The following is a 22,545-nucleotide window of genomic DNA, read 5'->3' on the forward strand; positions in this document are numbered from 1 at the left end:
GTTCCTGGCAACCACCGGGTGCCACTGGGTGCAGATGTGGCCTTGGGAGGCCATCCCAGCACCGCTTACTGCCACAGTGCACAGCTCATCATTTTCCAAGCCCTGGCCCTGTCACAGCACTTGTTTGCCTGTCCTGCAACTCCTGCTCTGGGCTCTGGCTGCACTGCATGGAAAGCAGCCCCGACCTCCAGGTGACGGCAATAACATCAGAGTCCAGAAGCCCCAGCAAATTTCTGCAGTTATTCCTAGTTACAGTCCTCATGTGCCAACGCAAAGCCATCCCTCTATCCCACTCACTGTCACCAGTCTGCTCCTGCTCACTTTCCCAGTGTCTCCCAGTCTGACCTGCTCTGCCTGCTGTGGGTTACTGGGCAGCACCTCCTAGGCTGGTCCGGTGCCGCAGGTTTTGAACTGTGCAGAGAAATTCCCTTGCGCTAGGATGATGCGAATACTCATCCCCTTCTCCACGGACGGGGTGTCATGTCTGGAGTGTGGCCCAGCAGCAAGGTGAGACAGGAGAGAGGTGAGAGCAGAAACAAATTGCCTGGCCCTCAGGCTCCAGCAGAGCTACACGGAAAGAGAGTCCTGCCAAAAAATGATCGTTTTTCATACAGGAGGGTGAGGGGCACTTTTGCCGCTCTTCTCCCCTAACAATTCTGACTTGGGCTTTTTGATTAAAAGTGCTATTCTTCCACCTATGCCTCAGCTGCTTGAAAACCTGGATGTAGTAGAAAACCTGATTTTCCATCAAACTTTTCAGTTTGCACTGGAAACTTTTTAACAGCTCCTTTTTAAGATTAAATCAGTGTGGTTTGTGATGAGCACAGAGAGCAAAGTGAAGTGCCCTTTCAGGCAGGAAACCCTGCAAACTGCAACCACAAGAGATGGCTCAAAAACTGTCGCAGGAGAGGAAATCAAAGTGCAGTGAGGAAAAGCTGGAATAAGGCTAAAAGGAGCAGGTAGCAAAAGCTTTAAAGAGGAGAGACCAGCAGATGGGACAGAGAGCAGAAAGGCAGGAGTTAAAATGAACTCAAGCAAAGCAGGGAAGGGTTACACAAGAAGAGGCAAAGGGCAGGAGGAGCGGAGAGGAACATGCCTCATGTTACACGCCGTTCCCCTCTGGGGCCGCGTGTGCTGCTTTCAGGCATCGCCTGCAAACCCCCATCCTGTGAGTAATCCTCACCCAGGCGAATGGATTCCACTGATTTCAGTGGGACCGCATTGATGAGAGAGGGAAAACAGAAAAAAAAAGAAAAAAAAAGCCTTTGCAATGAGTAAGATATGCAGAATCAGGCTCTTGGAGGACAGGCGCAGGTCTGCATAGGGCTGAGCTCTCTTTTGGACACCAAATAAATAAATGAAAATGCTGCTTCCTTCCCTCATGAGGTAATGCCTCGGCGCAGCTTGTCCAAAGCTGCCGTGGCTATTTTCACAGCCGTGTCTGTCTGAGGTTGTCTGCTCTCCCCCCATCAGGAGCTGGACGCCCACGAGGGTTTTGCAGTGAGGGTGTTAACAGCATCCCTGCAGGCACACGTGGCCTGCCCAAGGTTGCAGAGCAAAGGAGTGACAGAGCTGGAAGTCACCTGCCCTTGATCCCAGAGCTGTGCCAATGCTCTATCAGAGAGACCTGACAATGGAGGGCTCCCTCTGAGGTGCCGTAGGGTAAATCCTCTGCGGGCTTTAGGATGTGCTTTTTGTAACTGGTCCCAAACTCTTGTTAGCAGCATGAGGTCACACTGCCAAAACACTCAGGACCCTGACTGTTCAGGAAGACTGCAACATACTCAAACATGTGACCCCACTTTGGCTGTTCTATCTTCCAGAAAACCCTTTGAATCGGCAGCAACTCAACTCTTCTAGAGTGGAGAGGTAGGAACTGGCCCAAAGAGTGTCTGCAGATGTACATACACATTTGTGGTCCCTATCCCAGAGGAACTGAACCAGTGCCAGCAATTAGAAGCAATTAAAGGCAATTTGCAGTTCCTTGGCCAGTGCAAACACTTGCAGCCAGCAATTACAGGCTCTTCTCGTTCCCCAGCCATGGAGTAGCTGAGCTGCTGGTGGTTAATGCTAGTTTTTCTAGCATGATTCAAATTCCTTTGGGTTGTAACCCCCAACTGATGAAAGAATACACTATAGTCACAAAGGGGATATGATTAGTGCAAACACCTTTTCGGCATCCTCACCAACAATATGTCATGGACCTTTTGAATGTGTTTTCATGCCCAGACTTTCCAGAGATACAAGTGTTTGTCCATAACCCACTGCGATGCAGAACATCCACAGTCGTCAGCACCAGGCAAAGCAGAGACCATGAAGCAGCAGAGCTGAGAATTTGTCACGAATTGCAGAAAGAAGATGCCTGGGATATTGTTAGAGATGATAAGAGGGATAACGCCTGACTTTGCTTCTATAACCTCATGCCCTGCTCAAAAGGATGATTCCACAGAGGAGGATGCAATGCTCAGGTGAGCATGTTGGGAGAGGAGCAAACAAGAATGGTTTCAATGCAAGAAAGTTGTACGTCTTTAATCTATTAGTTCACGTAGCAGCAGGTAGAAGGCAAGCATTGCAATTATTTAGTAACTTTTTCAGAAAGTCTCTAAGAAAAACTTGTGTTAAGTGTTTGTGGCAGTGATGACCAGGAATTACCAGTGAAAAATGAAGTTCTTCCATGCTTAAGAAAGTGGCTATGGAGCAGAAAACACGAAACAGGAGCATATAATTAACTTTTAATGGAGAATGAGGGTAGGAATTTGGTTGCCTCTGACCACGAAAGCTGGTTTCTCTTATAGGAGGACATCAGTGACCTGGAAAGCAAGGAGGTAACAGCATTTCTAGATGACCAACTTCATTTTGGCTAGCGAAGACTCGAGAAGACAATGTAGGTCTTCTATGAAACCAGCGCAAGTTGGCTTAACGATGAAATAACAGAAAAAAGCCAACACACAGAAGGATGCATAATTGGAAGGAGTGAGCAGAATGGTTCATACACAGTGAAGGGTCCCAATTAGTTGTAACCACTCCAGAGAAAGATCTACGAGTCAATGAAACATCTGGCTGATTGCAATGGAGCTCAGAAGAGCAAGCAAGATAGTAGGCTGCATTATGAAAGGGGTAGAGAGTAACACTGAATATAATATCATGACACTATAGAAATCAATAGTACATCCTCAGCTGGGAAACCAGAGTGAAAGGCACAGAGAGGCACCCATCTGAGGGTGATGGAAAAGATTAGAAGAGCCTTGCCAAGAGACGATGGAGGGGTGCCAAGTAATGCACTGTGCAGAGAAGGTCAGACAGGTGCTCCTCTTCACTGGTCCTTAAAATACAAGAACAAAGGGACATTCAATGAATTTAAAAGGCAACCTTTTTCAATGATAAAAGGAAATGCTTCTTTGCACTGCACGTAATTAACTTGTAGAACTCAGGCTACGAGACACCATGGCAAAGACCCAACAGGATTAGATAGGCCTATGAATGAGAACATCTGTAGTTACATTAGCTGGGATTAATATATATACGGATATAAGCACTGCAAGCCAGCTACTAACTGCCTGCAGTTAGGAAGAAATTTCCCCTGGGGGCAGGCTATTGCAAAATTGTCTGTTGTAGAGTTTTATATCTTTGTCTGAAGCTTCCAAGACAAGCCACTATTATATGCACACATCTGGAGAGACAGACCATTGTCTGCTAGAGCATAAGCAATGATATTTTTTTATGTTTCAGCGGACATTTGGATGGTTTGGGACTAAAAAGTCTGAAAGCAAAACTTGAGACCGTTCATAAAAGGATGCAAAATTCCCTGGTCAAGTATTTTGATTTGCGGGGATCTATCTGGCTTGCTGAAGGTTGACAAACAGCATGACAAAAACTCGAATATTGTTCCACCCTTAAATTTTGGTCAGAAATATTCCCAGCTGCTAATTTTCTCCCTGCCACGTGTGTTGAAAGGTAAACAGAGGGACAAATCTCCAGGATTAGCTCTCATCAAGTGTGATGTTTTTTTGAGAAGGTATCTGAAAGGACCTGCATTTTTTTAGAATTAGCATCTTCCTGTTTTTAGGGAAGCTGTTTCCTTGGAAGTTTTTCAGGATGATGAAAAGTCCATTTGACTGCACAACAACAACAGGAAAAAAAGGCTTGATTTCACTGTGTCTAGATTCCTTCATGTCACAGTGTATCTGCAGCGATAGCATATTGCTTGGGATGTCCAGATTTAAAACTCTGGTGCTTGAATGATTTGCACTGTGCAGCACACGGAGCAGAAAAACAGCAACGAATTAAACTGGAAAAAGTATACCTTCATTTGCAATAGTCATTGATTAAGGCTCCTGTTCAGAGAAAGATCCTTCTTCAGGAAATCATGCTCAATTTTAAGTATGAACTTAAGTCTCACACAGCCAATGCGGCTTAGGTCCATATTATGTTTAACAATATTCTTAAATGCTTTTCCAGAATCATGGCCAAAATTGCCTACTTTTTCTTGCTTTACTTCTTTCCTCCATAGATGCCAGCTAGAGTAAAAAAGGTAGCTACAACAGCTTTCTACTGGAAAATGCACCAAAATCAAACTTCATATGTGAAAGCTTTGATTTGAACAATATTTCTAAGAGAAAAATGTCAAAGCAGATCAATTTAAATTTGTCTGTTGCTTCAGTAATGCCACATGCATCATCTTGATGAAGTAAACATGTTTCACTTAGTCTTATGTTTTAGTATTTAGAGGCATATTTCAGATATTATTACTTAACCAAGTCTTTGGGTTGTTCTAATATATTTTTCTATGCTATTCTGTGTTTAGTTCAAAAGTTTAGTTTAAATCTTGATTCTAGGAAATGCATCTGGCTGGAGAAGGCAAGGTGTGTTGAACTCCTCGGGTCTGCACCCTTGCCCTGCTGTTGCTGTAATCCACCTAAAAGGTGATCCCAGCCTTGAAGCTCAGCTCCCTGCTGTCCTGAAGCCCTGACCTTGTAAGGCCTTTTTAGCAAATTTCCTTTGGCTTCTGTGTTTGGAGAAACACTTTGAAACAAGCAGCATTCCTTCCTTTGGAGGCTTCTCCAGGTTAATTTGGCCACGGGTATAGATAGGTGTTACCTGAGCTCTCACTGCACCTGAGCAGTTGCAGGGAGGCTTATGCCACTCCTGGGGGGATGGATCAGACGGTGTTTAATGGCAAAGCATCTTGACCACACAAAAACCCACAGATTTATGCTGCAGTGAAGGAGTAGGGGAAAACTGTGGCATTCAGTGTATCCCCTGGCCTCATCCTGGGTTGTGTTGCTGCATCCAGCAACCGTGGTACATATTGCCCCATTGGAAAATGTCAGTTCTGAGCAAAGATGTCCAGAGGCAGGTATGCAGGCAGAGAGCAGCTCTGGCAGTGGGATGCAGTCTCCCTGTCTCTACACATCTCCAAAATCAAGACAACCCGCTCCTTTGGAGTGGGGGAATTTGCTTCTTGTGTAGCTGTACCATGATGAAGGGTTGCTTGGAGAAGAAAGAGCAGATTGGAAAATACTTTCATTGCGATTAAAAAAAGTAAACCACTTTTTTTGTGCTGATGCATTTTTAGCCTGGTTCCTAAGGAAATGAAGTTCCTACAAGCATATTCTCCCACTAAGAATATTTCAGTCAAATCTGGCAGCAGAGCAAAAGTCTCAGAGATAATGAGGTTGCCACAAGCCTCATGAAACTAGGTAGATGCATAGATGAGAGAGAAACCCCAGAAACAGCTCAAGAGGGGGAACCTTTCAGTGTGTTCACAGCCCTTATCAGACAGCAAAGAATCCACAGAGGGCAGAGATATCCTAATGCCCTAAATGTCTGAGAAAAATTGTAGTAAAACTCCTGGGACACAAATCCAGAGTTCACTGATTTTTTTGATGTTCAGAGAACTACATGTTTAACTGGAAATTATCTTTTTTTTTTTTTTTCTAATGAGAAAAAAAATTTTTAATTTTACTATGCTTAGTATCAGAAAAAGACATGCTGAATGAGCTGGACTGAAATTTGTTTCAATGTTCAATTCTTGACAGTTTGGAGGATTTGTAACTCTCTATAACCAATTTGAAACAGGAAATCATCTCAACAGTTTGAAAATATTTATGGGGAAGGCAAATCATTCCCTTCCTTTTTTTTTTTTTCCTGTCTCACCAATATGCAAAAGTCTGTGTATGCAAATGAACTCAGCAATTCTTGTTCTTAGCCTCAGACCTATGATGGAGAACTATTTTTTTGCAAGAGTGGTGCAAATCCCCCTCTATTATGTCTCACACCAGGTACCCTGTCACTTCTGAAAACCACAGTCCATATCTGCCCTTCGGAATTGCTTTTGTATATGTTTCTGCTGAAAAAACAACCCCAAATTTGGGAAAACCACAGTTCTGAAGGTTATAGACCCCAGACAGGATGTGATTTTCAGCAACCCAGAGAAGTCACAGCTCCTGTCAGGAAATCAATATGGTCTAAAATTTCCTGAAAAATTAGATCATTCAAATATCTAGCATGGCTTTGGGACTCAGCCTGGAGATATCTCTTGAACAGTTTTCCAAGCTGCAGTAGTAAGTGGATAAGTCAAGGCTCCTTCTGAGGTCTCTGGCCAAACCTCCTCCAACAAAATCTTGACCTCTCTGAAGTAAGCAGAGCACCTTGCACCCACCACAACGAGCCCAGGACGTCTCTGGGAGTTTCTAGTGTGGCCCCTTCTCTTTCTGGAGACCTTTTGCCTGCTGTTTCAGCTCATTCCTCCCTGCTCTCCTATCCTAAAAGAAACAGGAGCTATCTCTTTGCCACTGAGATGCATCTCAGGCTAAACCAGCTCTCTTTGTGCTTTCTTTCTCCTGGGAGCTCTTGCTTTGGGTTCCAGCTTGGCTCTGTTGGACAGGAGAAAGCGCTGGTGGGAGTCCAGCATGGGTGCTTTCCAGGGGAGGGTGTCTGGGAGAGCTCAGCCCCAGCACCACGGCAGGCACACGTGTGCTTCGCTGCTGCGCTGAGGTCTGATCCCCGGGTCGGGGAGCTGGGGACGTTTCTGATGCGAGGGGGCACACGCTGGTGCAGATGCTGGCCTGGAGAAGCCAAGCGAATGTAGCAGTGACACACGGAGATTTGTGCTGGAGGTCAGGTCCTGTCCTAGCATGATGCTGTCGTGTTTATGTCCAGATGTCTTCCCAGCCTGTGTGAAGTTATGTATGTCAAAGGCCCCTTCCACGCATCCCCTTCCCTAAACTAGGTCTGTTTTAAATTTGACTTTAAATGTGAGTCTACCAATACCAGGAAGTCCAAAAGAAGATATTCCTAGAAGGGAGGGAAGCTTCGCTGAAAAGAGCTTGGGAAGCGTTGACGTGGCTTTCTGAAGGAGACCAAGGGGCCCAGGCGTAGAAACAGCTCCTGCTTTCCTGACGAGGGCAGGGAATGCTGACATTCCTGCGGAGCTGCCAGGCTTGGCAGGTGAAAGGACCCATCCCTGCTGAAGAGTAGGGGCTTGCAGAGGGGTCGAATCATGCAGAGAAGGCGTCTGGGTGGGAGCAATATTTGAAATTATTGACTTCCCTGGAGCTTTAAGACAGCTGCAGCTTAAGCATATTTTTGGCATTGAGGTGAATTGCTCTGATATTATCACCAGGCACAGACAAGCCTCTCTCTTTCTTCTTCTTTTCCTCTCTCTCTTTTTTTTTTTTTTTTGGTTAATGAATTTGTAGGCCAACTTCTGGAGACCATTGTGAACCAGAGCACAGACACATGTGCTCCGTCTGGGACGTGAACGGCAGAGCCTCCTCACAGAGAGCAATGCTATTCCCTGGAAAGGGAGGCCCCGCAGGTCCTCTCCCCTGCACTCACTTGCTCTGAGCATGCAGGTTTCAATTCAAGACTGCCACAAATATATTCCACTAAAATCAAATGTCTGTTTAAATGCTGCTGTATGCTTGGGGGCAACACTGATTGAAAGCCAGAGAGAGAAGAAAATCAGCAATGAATTTGCTAGGAAGACCAGACAGCAGAATTTTACCCTTGTTCCAGCTAATTTGCACAGAAATGCAGAAGGAGCACCAATCTTGGAGCACTTTCAGATGTGCAGAGGTGCAAATCTCCCCATGACAAGTTAAAAAGTACAAAGTCTTTGGATAAACAGGGTTTACAAACGTGAAGTTGGGGTGTGGTAGTTGTGGCTCCTAAATGCTCTGGAGTGCAGACCCCAGCAACCATGCGTGGCAGCATCCCCATGCGTTGGGTGGAGGTGATGGAACAGCCCTGGGCTTGGAGACGAAAGGGCTGCCACAGAGCTCCTAACATTTGGTTTGTTCCTTGATGATGGCTCACGTAGATTAGATTTAATTAGAAAGTCCTTGGAACTGGAACGCGTGCATGAAAGAGAGAACAGGACTGAAGGTTGGCAAATGGAGCCCCATCTGTCTTGAAACAATTAAAAAGTGTCTCAATAGCTGCAGTGAGCCGCAAGAATATTCCACTGCTATGATGCAGCAAACTCTTCCTGCTCTGGGTCGCACAACAGCGGCTGCTTAACTTTAATTAAATGCTTAAATGTGATTAAAATCACATACTTGTAAAAGCTGGCATGACCAATAGAGATGTTTCATTGAGCTAGAGTCTTCGTTAGAAAAAAAAAAGTCACTCCTTTTCCATGCTTTGTGCTACAAACTCAAAATATTTTAAGAGTTTCGGTCATAATCATGTCCCTTTTCCAGGTTGGGACCTTTCCAGCCCAAATGGGTGAATGGTGTGGCCCTGCCCAGGGGCACAGAGGCTCCCTCTGTGCCTTGGAGGTGGCTGCACTTCGTGGCAGACACACTCAGGCCTCCTGTGCGACGCGGTGCCTGCACTGCATTGCTCCAGGGCACTTCCATGGACCGTGCCTGTGTGCACAGGACAGATTAAAGCTGCACTTCTGTGAACTTTCTCAGATTGGTCTGTGTGTTCCTGGGAGTTGCTGATGACAAGTTTTAGATGTAGAAACCATAAACCAGCACTCAACACTTGTGATAATATCAATACAAAGAACTATGGGGCCTTTGGGAACAGGGTGACCGAGGCATAGCCACTAACAAACGCAGTATAGAAACATAGCTAGAAAGTTAATACAGCAAAGGAAGAGCATGCCCTAATGAGAAAATGAAGTCTGTGTTTTACAGATCAGTGCCATGAATGTCTGGGCCTTTTCAGAGGTGATTTTTCAGAGGTGACCAAGTCTTGATACAAGAACTTGATCCACATCCTGCCAGCACTAAGGGCTGGATCCTCTCTCATCTAAATGGTAGCTCCAGCTGGTCTTCAAAGAAGAAGAATAGAAGAAAAGGAAGGGAAGGAAGTTTGATAATGAATGGCAACTCCTTTGGGAGCATTCATAGAACGTATTGCCTTGGATTTCATCGTGTGAAAACACAGGAGTAGAGACAATCATCAAAATGAGGCTGCTGTGAGGGAAGAAACCATCTCTCTTAGGATGCAATTCATCTACTCCTGAAGTGGACATGAAGGGTAGATCTAACAAACTGACATCCAGAAGTGCCTAGGTGACTGTGGTGATAGGACAGCATCTGGTGACCCACTTAGACAGAGATGTCTCGCTACAATGAGGAAAGGTGGGGACAGGAGTCCTGCCAGGAGACATCTTCCAGTGGCCAAGCCAGTCCATTGCATGGCACGGTAAGTCCTAACTCCTCCTCAGAAATGGCTGGTACAGGATCCCCCAGACAGCCACTGGTTGAGGTGTTTCATTCAGGTAGTCACTGTGTCTTTGCAATATGATAGTTGTGAGCTTGTCTGATACTCCCAGCTCTGGGTCTTGGACTTTGGGAGCAGGAAATACCTCCTCAGGCTGGAAGGACAGTAACTTCCACCTAATCCTGCAGGCAGCTGGATGCAGAGAAGCACCAAGGATGTGAGTCCTCTGCCAGACCACACCATGTCTGCCAACTCAGCTCTGATAACTGTGGCTTTGCACCACATTGCAAGGAAAGAAAACACAGGCTGATCCTCCATGCTCTCTCCATGCTCTTCATCGTGATGTTGCATGTAGGAGCCAGAGGAGAACAACAGTGGCAGATCAGCGGGGTGCTGACTGTGGAGCCCGTCCTCAGCCTCTTCCTCTAATTTGGATTTTACCCCAGCTGCCTATTGCACCCCCTGCTTCTCAGTGAAGCTCCAGGCAGTAGGAACAGGATTCATCTCCCTTAGCGTTAGCCATGTAAAAATGAACTGTGTGCTTTCAGCTGGTCAAGCAGCTCCCTCTATAGTCAGTGGAGAGAGACAGGGAATAAATTCCACTCTCCCATCTCCAGGGCTCTCATCTCATCTCAAGACAGCAGAAGGAGCCATGGAGGTCCAGCCACTTTAGTCCACCCTTCTACTCCAACTGCCTGCAGCTGCACAGCAGGAATCGGCATCTGCACCTACCAAGCCTGTGGACTGGAGGTTCAGCCTACAGAGAGAGCAGTCACTGTTTCTCTGTTTGAACCCAAACTGTTCCAAAAAGCAATGTCAATATCTTGTACCTTTGGGTGAACAAGCCAGCACGGTCAGGTAAGATGGGAGTGCTCATTTACCTAGGCCAATAATCCTTCAAAACAAATTTAAAATTCTTCCAGGATCACCAAAGATGTGGGGCTGAAACAGCATGGTGGAGGCAGGCAATCCCTTTTTTAACCAAAACACTAAGTCCTAATGAACATGATCCTTCCAGGTGCCAAATTCTGCCCCTCCACAATGGGTTTACACTGGCAGCCTCAGCAAAAGTGCATTCACAATGCACATCATTTGTCATCTTTTCATCAAAAAGTGTGTAAATCCTTTCCTCAAAGTGCAGAGCTGTTTTATAGCAAGGCTATAAAACCCTGCAGAGTCTCTGTTCCAATAGAATTACATTAGTGCCAATAATCTGGCAAATATCAGGAGTGAATTTAATCAAAAGAACTAACACCAGTGCTGTGATTCATAGCTGCTCGTGATGGAAAGGAATAGACAGAGGTTTGCAGGACCCAGACGTGGAATTTCACTTGCAACATCATTTGGAGCAGAGGGAAAGCGAAAGAAATGGGAAGCACAGTTTCAGTGTTTTGGGAGCTGTTCATGCTCTCACAAAACATCAGTGAGAAAGAACAATTCACCTTTGTTCCAAGTTTTAACAGATGAGCATTCAAGTTTTCACGTGTCTGGGGTTTTGTGGCTAAAAGTTAAAAATATGTCAGAGTGACAGATTGCTGGGAGAGCCCACACACCTAAATGGTGTATGTAGGAACCAGGTCTTCTGTGCAGCTGCCAGAAGGAAGGACTATCCTATTCCTGACCCCGCTGGAAGGAGGTCATTGATCCCCCACGGCAGAGGACCAGGCCTATCGTCAGACTCCTCCAGCCCAAGCTTACCCATGTGAGGCCGTTCAAAGATCATTTGTGTAGTCTGACCTCAAAACTCCAGGGGAACCCAAGCCCTTGCTTGAGTAACTGGTGTCTCTCGTGTTGCCTGACCACCCACCAACAGCAGTAACAGCGCTTCTTTAACTTCCAGCTCTGTCCTGGTAGGCTCTGGCGCACTCCCAACATTGCCACTTCATGCAATATCCCTTCTCCATCTGTCATCAATTCCTTTGCATGTGCTTTACAGACTTCATGACATGCTCTGCCTGTTGCATAGCTCTGGGACATGGCATCTCTGATTGCTGATGACTTTTTCTTTTTGCAAGAAAATAATGGGAAGCAAACAAATATACAGGCAAGCAACATGGCATAACTGCACCACTCTTCAATTAACTACCATCAGGTTAGAAGTCATCTTTAAAGCCCAACTTCTTATGACCTTACAAGTGCTGCTAAGATAACTTTAGTTCATTAAAACATCTTCTAAAAAGAATTTGAGGTACATTTCATTATAGGTTTGACTATTTAAAAAATCATCACTCTGGGAAGGATGGCACTGCCCAGCTTCGCTTTCTGTTCACAGTTCATTTCACTGTCTGAACCTCACACCACAGTCCTTCAATACATGCAGAAGTTTGTGGCATTTTCTTTTTCTTCAGAGCTAAAGAAACAGTCAACATGCAAATTTTTTTGCACTCTGATAATTTTGAAAAAAAAAAGTCACCAAAACTAGGCATTCAAGCCATCATTTAAAATAACACAACTTATTCCACTATTGTTCTCTATTATGTGATGGTAGATGCATTATGAATTGAGATATAGAACCTAGTCTATAGGATGGAGTAAGAGATGAGAAACACAAGCAAGAGGAAAAACAGTTTAGCTGAATGTGTCTGTTAGGCTGAATTAATGAAGCTGAATTAATACAAAACATCTTCAGCAGATCTTTCATTGAACATTTGTTATACTCTAACATATGCTTGCAAGGGTGGTTAAATTTGCTGCATGTTTCCTTGACAATTCTCTATCAATTCACAAGACTATTAAATGCATTTTGTTTAAAAATGTTATGTGTAAAACATGAATGGAGCAATGCAATGATTGAAAGAATCAAGTCTTGTAGAGAAAACACAATCTGCCATGTGAGATGAAAAGTAAGGCAGTTGCAAGGGAGATGGCAGATGCTACAGGACAGTTAATTTCTTAATTCTAAACACATTTCGTCAAAAGGAGATTCTGGGAGAGATTTGCCCATCGACAGATGGCTTGGTGAGATGAAAAATTAATATTGTTATCAATGGAGAAATGGCTGAAGGTGTTAGGTGGTGGTTCTTTTTAAATGCCTGTTTTTAACAATTATTTCAGAACAGTCCCTGAATCAGTGAACAAAGCCAGGGAAAACCTAGAATCCCCTAAATCATAAACAGACCTCAAGAAAACTATTTTTCAAAGAAATATCCTTTGCTGGAGGAAACTTTCATCTGTGTCTGTATAGGACACTGTATTATGCCAACAATAAACTATTCCAAATACCGTGAAATTGTGCTAATACCCTGAGAGTCGGGGAGCTGGCCATTTGCTAAGCATATTTATTACACACCTTTGTATTTATTAGCTCCGATAGCTGCATTTTTGTTATAAACCGTGGGGGGTTAGAGACGTATTTGAATTTGTTGATCTCAAGTTTCAAGAGCAGCAGCAGTTCAAGAAGGCGATGGGATAAGGAAAGAACAATTGCAAAGCGCAGTTAATAGTGCGATTCAGCAAACGGGAAAGCCAGCCTTAAAGGATTGCAACCCATTTGGCAAAGGCCGGCAAGCCTCGTTCCTAGGTGCTCACTTGGGGAACCCGAGGCACGGGCCATGTGCAGGGGGAAGGGGGTGCCCAGACAGCGTCTGTGGCTGATACCCTTGCAATCACACCTGCAGCATGAGAAACACCTGGGCCAAGAGAGGGTGTAAACCCTGTGCGCTGGCAAGGCGGAGGCACACGGTGCTTACGTGCTCTTTCAGGAAAATTATTTTTCAGAGCGATTGCCTTTGCTGTGGAAAATGTCTCATCCATGTTGGCATAGCAGAAGGGCCCCGGCCCTGTGTGCTGGGTCCCGTCGCGGGGAGAAGAAAGCAGAGCAATGGGCTGCTCTTGCCCGGGCGCAGCGGGACGTTCAGGGGCTGGGCTTTGCCACCATCCCCTCGCAGGCTGGGCCCTGGGCTGGCCCTGAGCTTTCCCACCCGCTGCCCCCTGCTCCAAGGCTCTGCCTTTCGGATAAGATGGCCGTGTTACTGGTCTTCTTCAGCTGCAAAGAGGTTAGCAGGCGCGAGGGGCCAGCGGGATAGGAGGGATCAATGGAGAGGACAGTCTGGCCAGGCCGGCCATCCGGGAAGAACAGCGGGGAAAAGCAAGATTGAAGAAAGTCCTCGAAACCTCCTCGAGGCTGTGTGAGAGATAGGGAGGTCCAAGCACGGAAAGCAGTGGGAACTGTCCCTTTTCAAGTGACAAGCCACCACCGAGGGATGGAAAGGGCAAGGGAGTGCCAGACCTGCCCTGCAGCCGAGCATCTCCTCCTCTCTATGGGCTAGTGTGTACATTGGCCATACAAACTAGGCAGCAGGGTCAGGGCGTATATACATATATATATGTACATGTGTATGTGTGTGTGTATATGTGTGTGTGTGTGTATATATATATATATATGTATATGTATATATATATATATGTACAGATTTACGTATCACTGTGACCCTGTGGCTAGAAGGGAGCAGTCCTCTCCCCTGAGATCCCTCCCTGGCCCTATGAGCCCCTGCACCAGGAAAGCAGCTGGGAGAACTGGGGCTGAGCCACGAGAATAAGCTGGAGCCCTGGGAAGAAGTTAACTGCATTTCGGAAGGGGTGAGAAGTTCTCACGCTGCCCTGACCTTGCTTTAGGAAGCTCTAAGGTTTTGCATGTGTGATTTCTATTCCATTCTGCCGTCCCAGGTGTCTCAGAGGGGGCCAAGCATGGTGGTGCACAGGGGACCCGGCCCTGGCACGGGGTGGCCGAGTGCCGGCAGGGCGGGATGCACAGGAGCCTGGCTCTCGACTGAACCCCGCTGCCCTGAAATGTGGGTGGAGAGAGCAAAAAAAATTGGTTTTATTGTGCCGCTGAGTGTGGGGCCAGGACGGCAATGGTCTGCACCCCAAGGTAGTTGCAGGGCCCTCGGCCGGCGTGGAGAGGGCTGCAGGGCAAGAGCACAGGGCGCCCAGGCGAAGCCACCCCACAACCCCATGCAGGGCCGGTGTGGCGTAAAGCAGCGGGAAGGTACATGAGCATCAGGCCCTGCGTGCACGGCCTGGCGTGAGCCAGCGAACGCCGCTCCATGAAAACCCGCGGCTTCCAGCGGGCGGATGAAGAGCTCCGATTATCTGCATCTCTCCCCCCGGCTCTGTTGGAGGAAAGACCATGTGTTCAGAATTTCCCTTTGTTTGCTTCAGCCTAATGCTTTGTTACTCAGGCTGTGACCTGGCCTTGAAACGACAAATATGAACATTATCACAACACATATCCACTCGGGATTTGCCGGGCAAGGCACGGCAGTGCTCAGCGACGGGTGCACCCGGCGCCGGGTCCCGCGCGGGGACCGCCTGCAGCGCGGGAAGCGCTAAGCGTTCGCGTGGAAGCAGCTCAGCTCCCCTCTCCGCTGGGTTTTTGCAGGGCTCTCTGGGCTCTCGCTGCGGCCCCAAAATGGCAATTTTCTATCCCCCTCAGAGCCACCATTCAGCTCCGGGCTTTGTTCACATCCCACCAACGCGCTCCTCGGCTGAAGCTGTAGCTTATTAGCAATCGTAATGCAGGGCGGTTTGAAAATGTCTCATTGAAATCGTTTTTACAAGGTGAAAAAAGGGGGAGTAGGACTGTCTAAGTGATTTCTTTTTCTGTTTTGGCAAAGAGGGTCTGTTTTCAGTGGAAAAAAATATGAAGAAGCGTTTTCATTAAAAAATTGAAAACGCTGAAGACCCAAAGCTTTCCAGCCAAAAATACCCAGCTTGGGCCAAAAAGCTTTCCTTTTCTTGTTGAAACTGGTGTTTAAAGAGAAAAGAGCTGAATCTTTCTGTGGGAGCCCCCAACATCTTCTAATCTGATTTTTGAACCTTTGTTTGATTTATTTAGACGTGTCTCAGGTTCAGGGTTTATATCTTCCAGCAGACAGCTGAGACAAAAAAAAAAGGTTCATTTTAAGGAGTTGCTCTTATTTGAAACTACAGAACGTGAGGAAAACATGCGGAGAGGTGGGAAGGTGTCTGTGCTGGGAGCTACCCAGGCTGTCCCAAGGGGTGCAAAGCTGGAAGGGGACGGTGCCGGGCCTGGGGAGCAGCGCAAGTGCCCACTTCTGCCCAAGGGCCACTTCCAGCTAGTGCCGGTGCCCATCTGAGGGTTTCAAGAGGGCCAGGATCAAGGAGAAAATCCAACGACTTCCTGCAACACCAAAGAGCCCTGCGAGCCCGGGGCACCCACGGCTGCTTCTCTTCCATTGAGGAGAACAGAGAAACCTCAGAAAACCTGGGTTTGCGTGTGGCTTAAACACTGTCCTTTCCTCCCGCTGGCAGCGCGGGAGGTGGAGGACAGAGCGAGAAGCCCATGGGGGTTTGGAGGAGGCAAGTGTTGCTTTTGCAGGTGCCCGGGTTTGCTGTGTGCAACCTGGGAAAAGCAGGATGTGCAGCCAGTGCCAGGTTTTAAGCAAGCGGCTCACTTGCTGCCCAGAATAATCCCACTGGCCTGTTTGCACCTTTGTCTTCCTTCTCCTTTGTCTGAGCTTTCTTTGCTGCCTCTTCGTTTCTCTTTGCCTGCTCACGTGTGCGGTGAATGTCTGTCCGACACCGCGGGACGTTTGCAAGTGATATGTGTGTTTGTGCGTGATGCTGTTAAGCTGCCCCCAAACGATTTGGGATGAAATTTGAAGGCTGATTGTTTGGAGATGCAGCCACTAACCCTATACTTGGGGTTTTGCCCGTCTGCTTTTGCGTACGTGCTAACCAAGTTAGCTGTGGCTATCAGAGCAGAGGGGAGCAAAACATATAAGTTATATAGTGTTATATATAATATATAAATATGTATATATGTTAAAAGTGAGAAAACAGCCTTTAAAGCCTGAAAACATTTTGAAATTCATCCTCGGCAGAGAAGACTTTTTTAGTCTTGATGGCCTTCCCCTCACAAGGGGGCTGGGGAGATCGGGGAAGGCAAGGGTAGGTAACAATGGGATAAGAAAAGCCATTCTGGTGGTTTGATTTTGGGAGAAGAAGGAATAGGGAGAATTTGGCAATAGAAATAGCTGTGGAAACAGAAGAGGGAGGAAGGAATCGGAGAAGGAGCTGCATCAGTCCCGACCTTCCCACAGCCCCCCGCTTCCAGTACCTTTGCAGGCTTTCCTGTGGGAGATGGGCTTGGTCAGGTCCCGGTAGAAGCCTTCCTTGCAGTAGTGGCAGTGCCGCCCCGCCGTGTTGTGCCGGCAGTTCAGGCAGACACCCCCGCTCTTGCGTCCCGACAGCTTGTAGAGCTCCATGTTAAAGCGGCATCTCCGGGCGTGAAGGTTGCAGTTGCAGGCTGTTGAGAAAAGAGCAGAAATGGTCACCAGTGGCATCCGGGGGGGATCATGGGTGTACCTACCCCAGCTCGGTCACGGGGCTACACGCTAAACAGCAACACGTTGAAGGAGAGAGGCTGGTCATGCTGGAGTCCTGCTTTGGGACCACACGCCTGTGATGGAAACATGAGGGTGTCAGAGGAGAGGACGCTGCGACTGCACTGCCAGCTATGGGAAGCCCTCTGCTAACCCAAACCTCTCCAGGGAGATTGGCACGGTGGTGTCAACCATGGCTTTCTGGAGGGGGAACTCAGGGTCTAAGAGCACTGAGACCTTGCAGAGTTTCACCATTGTGACTTACAGCAGCTTATAAAGCAGGAAATGCACCTTTTGCCTCTCCTCACTCTTAATGTGAATCAACAGCTGGGTCCTCAGGGAGAGCTGGCCTTGAAGGTGGTGACCCACCCTGTGGTTAGGAAACGGCCATGCAACACCCCTTGGCCCCACCAATTTTGTCGCAAGCACTTTGCACCATTAGAGAAACAAAAGTTTCTCCCCTGCACTGTTAGAGAAACAAGTTTCCAAGCACCACCTGCTCATCTTTCCCAATATTTGCACTTGCACCAGTCCCGGCACACATGGGTGTTTGAACTCTACATATCGTTTCAAAATCTTCTGAGCTAGTTTCTTCCTTTGTATTTCTTCTCATGTTTGGTACCTGCAGCATGAGGCTCTGTTATATTTCTGTGGCCCAGAACACGCCAATAAAACCTTGTCTGTCTGCATCAGCATCTCTCATCCTGTTGCTGGGATGGGGCCGGCCTGACGCCCAGTTAGTCAAATACCAAAAAGTCCCTCTCTGCTTTGATTGAATTTGCTGTGATTGAACCTGCCGGGAGATGTCCAATTTCTCCACCATATGCAGCCTAATGTCAACACAGGGACTATTTTAACAAGGGGCCTTTGCAAAAGAAAACTTAAGAACTTCAAAAGCTCGACCCCAGAGCTGTCAAGGGAACATCAAGAGGCAGTTGCTAGGGCTATGTGCTTTGCAGAGAATTTTATAGCTTGTTTTCTTTTCCCTTTGCTTTTATTTGCTCTTCACCCCTGAACAATGCATCTGTGCAATGCCAACCCACAGCTGGGCCTCTCAGCTCTGCACGAAGGTGTCACAGCTCTGGGCTTGTCACCTTCCTTTAGAGTAGAAACATCTTAATCCCTCATTCCTTCCTGTTTACCTTATGGTGCTTGCCCAAGACAAAGACATGCTATATTTGCTTAATTATCAAATTTCAGCCCAGAAAATTAAAGTGCAGTTCCGGATTATTTATTGGGAACAATCCCCAGATAACTCTTGACATGCAACCAGAGTGTAGCTGGAGAGCAAAATGCCCTGGATGCCTCCAAGCAGCAGGATGAAGAACGCCCTCCCTGCTTTTCCCTTTGCAATTTGATTTCTTCTGAATAACGCAGTGAGGCACAGCCTCATGTCCCGACCAGACCAAACGTTTCCAGAGCAGAAGATGCAACGACCAACTTGCTGATAGTGAGAACAGCAGCCCCAGAGTGGTTTGTCAACCGTGAGAAAGTGAGATTCCTGACACCAGCCAGGGACACAACTTTCATCTAAGGACACCTGAACAGGAGAACACAATCAAGAAGACCAGAGACTCAGCTCCTGCCTGCAGAGGGAATTGCTGCTTTTTATGTCTGGCCTCTCCCAGAGACACATTTGCTGACACTGCAAGTGCAGTTAAACAGGCTGTTTGCATCTAAAAGAAATGCGGGGGCATGCACTGAGTGCTTTCTGCGTCCCCCCTTATAGATTTTTCCCCTCCCATCTTAATCTCAGGAAGAGCTTTCTGTGCCTTTGCTAGAAGCGCCCTAGCAGCCACTCAGCTATGGTATTCTCCTTCTCTTGTGGCGTGCTGAGCAGCCCCTGCCAGCACGATGGTTCTGTGGCACTAAGTGCGGTACAAATAGAGGATTAGAGATGATTCTTACACTGCAGAACTTATGATCTAAGCTTTCAGGAAGGAGATGGTGGTGCTTTTAAAGTACCAAGCCTAGTTTTACAGAAGAGAAACTGAGATGTTCAGGTTAAACCATTTTCTTGGGTCGTGCAGGAAGCATAGGGTAGTAGTGAGAACCGAGGACTTAGTTCAAGCTAATGGCCTCACCACAAGTGTGGTCCTGCTGAGAGGAGGATGGTAGCTGTGATGTGGAGGCAGCAGCCCAGAAGTCCTCTCAGCTGTAGCTAACTACCAAGGCAACAACCTTCATCCTCAGTGGCACCAACCACGGGACCCAACCTTGGCAAAGGAAGCAAGAGAGTTCCCCAGTTTGAGGATCTGTCATCCCAGCTATAGATTACAAACTTTGTAGGCTTATCTCCATTGTTCAGAGCCTTGAGACTCACTGGAAGCTATGTCTTCAGTGCTGCAAGCCACAGGAAGTAGTCCCAGTTGACCAACATGAGGACGTATTTCTCCAGGGAGCTTCATGAACACACAGAAGACCTGGTTCTTCCCTAAAGCTGGCAGATATGCATGTTTTTCAATGAGCATGAAAGCTCACCTCATTCTAGAATGTATAATGTAGTGAGAGCTGGAGTTTGTACTCAGGTATTTTGCAAGACTGCATTGGAAAGTTCCTTTTTTCAATTCAAAGCTCAGGCCATGCTAAGAGTGAAATTTTTTGCATTTCTTTAGGTTACTTGATAAACAGAAACATTTTTTTGCAAAATCAGGAAGGAGAAATCCCCCATTTTTCTAGCGATCTTTGCAAATAGTTTAACTAGGGCCGCAGGGTCAGTGCTGCCACAGGAATGCAAAGGAATAAGCAGGATATGCAGAGCTGCTTGCAGCCCACCTCCCCAGCACAATGTCATTTTAAGCTGCCCTTCCAAGGATGAGAAAGTCCAGTGTCTGGAGGAGGTAAAGATATGACTTGCACAAGAAGCTCAGGGAACTCCCCCAAACAGCCATCTCCACCCTCATTCAGAGCAAATGACCTGAAGATCCTGTGCACCATGTGTGTACAAACCCTCCCAGGAGGGAACGACGGGGCAGGGGGGATGAGAGGGTTGTATGAGCACCCCTCCATGCCCAACATGGCACATGTGCTCCGGGTCACAGGTGCTCATGGAGCAGCATACAGCGCTCACCCACATTGGAGCTGTCTCCCAGCCTGCTTCCACTATGAGCAGCTGGGGAGAAGGCACTGGTCGGGCCCCCAGTACAACACTGGGGCTCTGCTTCCCCTCCATTTCTCCACAGTCTCGCACGCCACTATACCTGGCCTCTTCATGAGCTCCCCGCCAGCACCATGAGCAGCCAGATAGCAATGGCCACCTCTCCACTGTTATTTTTTGGACTACTTTTGGCTCTGGCAGCTTGGGCTTGGCTGTGTCCTCTCCTTCCCCTTGCACTGCCAGGGTCCCCACAAGCTTGCGCTGGTTGTCCTCCCGCACGACCCCGTGCTGCAGTGACACCTTTGCCAGCCCCTGCCGGCACCAGAGTGCTTGCTGGGCACCAGACAGATGGAGATCCCCTCCTAACCCCAGGCACATGGATGCTTTTCCATCTTCCTCCCCTTTTGAATGCACCCATTTGTGCAGACAGCGTGGGCCAAACTGACACAAGGAGACTGGAATTAATCAAAATTATTATCTCTCATCCTATCCCCAAGTGCCTGCGCCTTGAATACCCCGGCACTGTGTGCTGCCTGGCCATCAACCAGAGCTAGCAGGCAGTTAAGTCTCTAGCCTGATGTGCTTACAGGTGCCCAATGGGAGAGGCTTGGTCTGACTCGAGCAAAATAACCATCCTATTTTTTTCTGACAATAGTGCACAGAGAAGGAAGAATTAAGGCAATGCAACAAATGGCCCAACCAGGCAAAAGAAAGATCTTTGCTGGGGACCAGGCTGCGGCAAAGCCAGTCATCATGATGGGATCCATCATGCTGGTGCTACAGCTCAGAGAAGATAGGTGGTAGGAGCTCAGAGATGCTTGCTGCAGGCAATGTCTAGGCTGCACTGCAGTTGGTAGTCAGGATTTCACAAATCTGGCAGCGCATTGTGATGCCTGCTGTTGCCCCTAGATCCCACCTCTGAATCCATAAGAGGTTCTTGTGCACCGAGGACTCTACTCTTGCTCTGCCTAAGCATGTTTTCTGGAGTGGCACTGAGCCTGGACGTGAGGTGCTCAGGAAACGAGGCTCCCGTCTGCCCTTTCCCTCAGCCTGATGGTTTATCACCCACTGTTCTAAAGCATTTTGCCTTGTTTCTAACATGAATTGTCCTGGCTTTAATTTCCAGACATTGCTTCATGTTTTGAATTTCCCCACTACCCTAAGTGGCTCTTCAGTAACCCGTCTTTTCTTTCTATGAACATCTTTGGTGGCTGTAATAAAATCAGATCCCAGTATCAACATCACCTATGCTGCTCATGCTGTCCTTTTCACCCAGTGCAGAAGATACATCTGCATGGTCTGCAGACACACAGCAGACCTGGCTGGGAGCAAAACATCTGCCAGGTGCTGAGAACTCTCCGACAAAAGGTTTTGGCTCCAGTTGCTTTACACTAAGCTCAATGCTGCCGTCTCCTGCTCTTTTTTTTCTCTTACTCTTCCAAAAAACCTCACTAGCCTTTTGTTCGCTGATTTTATTGTGCACAGATGTACATATCTTCATCAAATAGTCTCTACCTGGGCTGCCAGGCTCTGATATGAGCAACCAGATATCAGTTAAATGCAGATGTTTAGAAGCATTAGAGAAGGCTGGATGGGAAAAGAGGAGAACTGCAGTTTGGAGCCAGTCAAAGAAACTACAACGGCAACATCTCCTGATTAAAAAATTGTTTTTGGTCTTAGTCAAATGAATTCATAGAAGAAGGTCAATGTGGGTAGGATTTTCCATGGGAGAGAATGAAAGGAGGTATCCGAATCAGAGAAGCAGGCTGGAGTTGTGCGATGGGAGCTGCAGTTGCGGTCTTTTGTGCTGCCACGCTGTCCTCCAGGCCCCGCGTCCCAGGGCCCTGCATCTCCCAGGACGCATTCCTCTGTGCGGTTTTCATTCAGCAGTGACAATGCTTTGAGCTTGCCCTTTCAAAAGACCCCACCCTTTCAAAACTTATATTTTGGCAATTTTTGAAATGAAAATTGTTTTTTTTTTTAAACAAACGAAAACCCCAAAACATTTTGTTTTAATTTTTATGAACAATAATTCAGGGAGGGGGGGAAGGAAGGGGAAGAGAGAGGATAGAGGAAGCCAGGGGCTGAAAGTAATATCCAAATTTGACTTGAATTTATGAATAGTCTCAGTCTCGTCTCCTTAAAAATGTTCTTTTCCCAGATAACTTTTTTGCAAAGAAAATTACTAGCTTGGCCTCAGGCATTATTTCTCTTCTACAGGAGCAAGCCTCACATGTCCCGTCCCAGCCTTTGAGAGGGGTACCCTGCCTGGGTTGCCTTTGTGGAGGGGCTTTTCCCTCGGGGGACCCTGGTGTCCCCGGCAGCCTGCTGCAGACAGGACACTTACCACCCAGCTGGCTGTTCAAACCCCATTCTGCCAGGAACCTCTTTCCTAACTCAGAGCTACACAGGAAGAAGGTC

The 22,545-nt window shown here is 47.3% G+C and overlaps 1 protein-coding gene across 1 annotated transcript in view; it reads right to left on the reverse strand.

Moving 5' to 3' along the window:
- NTN1 (netrin 1) overlaps window positions 1-22,545 on the reverse strand; it is a 121,913-nt gene that overhangs the window by 42,915 nt on the left and 56,453 nt on the right. The window contains exon 2 of the mRNA XM_026120599.2: window positions 16,763-16,951. Within this exon, the coding sequence (XP_025976384.2) occupies window positions 16,763-16,951 (189 nt within the window). The remainder of the gene's footprint in view (window positions 1-16,762; window positions 16,952-22,545) is intronic.

This window comes from Dromaius novaehollandiae, chromosome 18, assembly GCF_036370855.1.
Source record: "Dromaius novaehollandiae isolate bDroNov1 chromosome 18, bDroNov1.hap1, whole genome shotgun sequence".
Classification (NCBI taxonomy): Eukaryota; Metazoa; Chordata; class Aves; order Casuariiformes; family Dromaiidae; genus Dromaius; species Dromaius novaehollandiae.